The sequence below is a fragment of the Olea europaea genome, unplaced genomic scaffold (genome assembly GCF_002742605.1).
Source record: "Olea europaea var. sylvestris unplaced genomic scaffold, O_europaea_v1 scaffold5007, whole genome shotgun sequence".
Lineage (NCBI taxonomy): Eukaryota > Viridiplantae > Streptophyta > Magnoliopsida > Lamiales > Oleaceae > Olea > Olea europaea.
The window spans coordinates 415-3,459 of record NW_019263320.1 but is presented as its reverse complement, the minus strand read 5'-3'; the positions used below and the strand labels follow the sequence as shown (position 1 = coordinate 3,459).

At 36.9% G+C, this 3,045-nt stretch overlaps 1 protein-coding gene across 3 annotated transcripts; it reads left to right on the top strand.

Annotated features, from left to right (window-relative positions):
- The first annotated feature begins 657 nt into the window (after window positions 1-657).
- LOC111388493 (F-box/kelch-repeat protein SKIP25-like) lies at window positions 658-1,927 on the top strand. Of its 3 annotated transcripts, XM_023013222.1 has the most exons (4): window positions 660-828; window positions 905-965; window positions 1,133-1,682; window positions 1,731-1,927. In XM_023013222.1, the coding sequence occupies exons 3-4, from the start codon at window positions 1,379-1,381 to the stop codon at window positions 1,763-1,765; spliced, it is 339 nt and encodes a 112-aa protein (XP_022868990.1). In that variant the 5' UTR covers window positions 660-828; window positions 905-965; window positions 1,133-1,378; the 3' UTR covers window positions 1,766-1,927. The 3 variants fall into 3 exon arrangements, with proteins under 3 accessions (XP_022868988.1, XP_022868987.1, XP_022868990.1); XM_023013220.1 differs by having other exon boundaries at window positions 658-828; window positions 1,043-1,927; XM_023013219.1 differs by having other exon boundaries at window positions 658-828; window positions 1,037-1,927.
- The last annotated feature ends 1,118 nt before the right edge of the window (window positions 1,928-3,045 follow it).

The following is a 3,045-nucleotide window of genomic DNA, read 5'->3' as shown; positions in this document are numbered from 1 at the left end:
TTTTTTTTTTATGGAAAATGTAGAAATTGAGGTGCAAATACGACAACCAATGCTTGCTAGAAGGGTATTAAAGTCATGCAAGATATAGTAAACATTGACAAAGTGACTTTTCATGCTAGTGCTCCGGAAAGTTCCACCCAAATCAGTTAGGCTTAACGCGCTAAAGGCAGCTTTTGAAATAAAAGTTTTAAAAGTTATGCCATTTTACCAAATTGATTTTGTCAGAATTGTGTTAGATTAACACTTGCAGTATTTCATTGATAATTGGAAAATGTTTTTGGGCCAACTACCAATGAAATGCTGTCAAGTATAACTCTTACACAATTCTGGTAAATTAATCTGGTAATATAGCGTAACTCAAAGTTTAAATATGGGGCCACCCGTCCTTTGCCTGTTTATCATGCTACAGAAGAATGGATTATAAAATAACAACTTTTATCAAGTAAATAGGCTCCAAACAGGCGCTTAGTTTCTTACTTTCCCGGCAAGTTGATCAAAAGTTTCTTCTTTTAGGACACTCTACCCCAATAATTAAAGTAAGATTATTGCATTTGTTACTCCCACTTGTAATCATAATATGGCCCAATGAGACTTAGGAAGGAAGCAAAAATCAATACCTGCTAACTCCATCTATAAATAAATGCCTAGTTGCCATTGTACAATCATAAAAATAATGAATATTGCTGCTCAAAAACTAGGCAAATGATAAAATGAAGAAAATGAGGTAGAATTTGAGTATGTTTTACTTGCAGGTTTGCCCAATCAGGTTGCTCAGTTTTGTCATTTCTCTCTCCACCCTTCTGTTCTCTACAGAGTTTGCCGTTCAAGGTGACGCTTAATTTACTCACCTTCTTTTCTCAATTCTCATCTCTTTACACGGTTATTTCGCTACAAAATTCTGTAGATTTCAACTGTTTTGATCCTATTTCGTCAACATGGAGGATGCTGCCTAGTCCTCCAATCGAGTAAGTTTTGCTGCTCCTCCATTGGCATCCTTGTTTATCATATAAAATTCTCCCCATTCAGTCTCTAGCAGTTTCAGGGCGCTTAGATTTGATTTCCGACACCACCCACAACGTTCTCCTAGCATTCAGTCATCCATTTGTCTAATTGTCTTCGACCCTATATCCAGAAACTGGTCTTTTGGCCCTCTACTGTCTAATCCACGCCCTGGTGCGTCGCTGGTTCTGCACATGGTTCAGTATATATTGCAAGTGGCATTGGTGTGCAGTACCATGGCAATGTAGCGCAGTCTGTCGAGAAATGGGACATGAACAAGAAGGACTCCGGTTGGAACTGGGGAAAGATGGCTTCACTTAGAGATAGAAAGTTCAGTAGAAAAGCTGTGGAAGAAATTGAGTATATAGGATAACTTTGCATGGTAAATATAAATGGAAAAGCCCCCAAAGACGGGATTGTTTATGATATCTTGATGAATCAGCGGGAAGAAATGCCACGGGGAATGCTCGCCGGATGGAAAGGGCCGGCTACCGTGGATGTTGATTTTCTGTATGTGGTAGATCAGGAAATTGGTTCATTGAAAAAGTATAATGCAGAAAATGATTACAGGGAGAAGCTGATCATGTCATCAGAGCATCTGGAAGATGCTGAACATATAGCTGCAGGCCGTGGAAGAGTTTGTGCAGTTTCTGTCGGCGGTGGAAGTTTATTGTGGTTGATATTTTAACAACGCCGGCTAAGATTTGGGTGGTGGCTCCACCACCTGAAATGGAAGTTAAAGCTGTTCATATATTGCCGAGGATGACTTTTTTTGTGAACTAATCCTCAGAATGTACTTGTAAACAGCTCATATATTGTCTTAAATTAGAAATATTCACTTGCTAACCTTCCTGAAACCTTTAGTGGTGGCTTCAAGGGCTCATAGCAGCCCAAGAAGATTATATATTATGATCTTATCTTCTGTTAATGAAGAATATTATCTTAAATTAAGCCTTTGTTTGAGCTCCATTGCGTAGAAAAAATAGATTTTGTAATAGTGGTTTATTTGAGAAAGTGTGATTAAAAAGTAGAAAAAAAATTTGAATTTGCGTGTAAATTATTTTATTGGGATAATATTAGGTTAAAAATTAGTTTGGAGAAAAATGAATTTTAAAATAATGGGCTCAAATAGGGGCTTAAAATTGTCTGTTGAGTATGATGGAATCTCTTGCGGATTCTACTACAAGTTATATTCAGAAGGACCTAATTTTCCAATTGTTTCACGAAGATATTCTTTTACCTGTGCGTAGAGGTGGGTGTGACCCAGTTTGCTCCAAATCCTAATAGATTCGAGCTAAGCTAGTACAACATAGAGATGGAATCAAACAGTGACCGAACCACTGGAAACAAAACTGCTGAGTTTGGTTAAGATGCTGTTCTTGTATATTTACTAACACCTCCTTAAGCATGTGTTGTTCACAGGCCATGAAACCCCTTTCCATTGTAATTGCCTTTGCTCCGAATCTTCTAGATTAAATGGATTATCTACCAAGGTTGTGTCCTTTAATCGGTGGTGGACCTTGGTCTCCCTAATTTGTAATAGTTACTAATTTAGTTGAGGTTTTACTTAACCCCCTTCTTCTCATTATATCTACATTTCTTGTATCAGTAGATTAGCCATTTTTACCCTAGTTTGTATAGGAAAAAAGCATGACTTAAAGCTTTGCTACAAGCTAGGAATAGGTCTAATATTATCGATCATCTTGGCACGAAAAGAAATCCCCTGATTAGATAAGAGATGTTTCAAAGATAAAACTCGCCATCCAAAGGAATTTAATGTGTAAGAGTGAAGAACAAAAAGAAATTCTTCTTCTCAATAAACCAAATGCTCAACTACAATGAAAAAAATTTACTTATCGGCTAGAACACCCCTCTAACCATAGATCTTCCAAATGCAAACATCAAAATTAAGCCCATGTTCTAGCTTCCATCTTCTAAAACTCATTTTTTCTCAAACTTATTATTAAATACACAGGGGCTCACGACTTTTATTAATTTTCAACTACATATTATGTCAATTTTCAGAAGATACTGATTTTCGAAGTA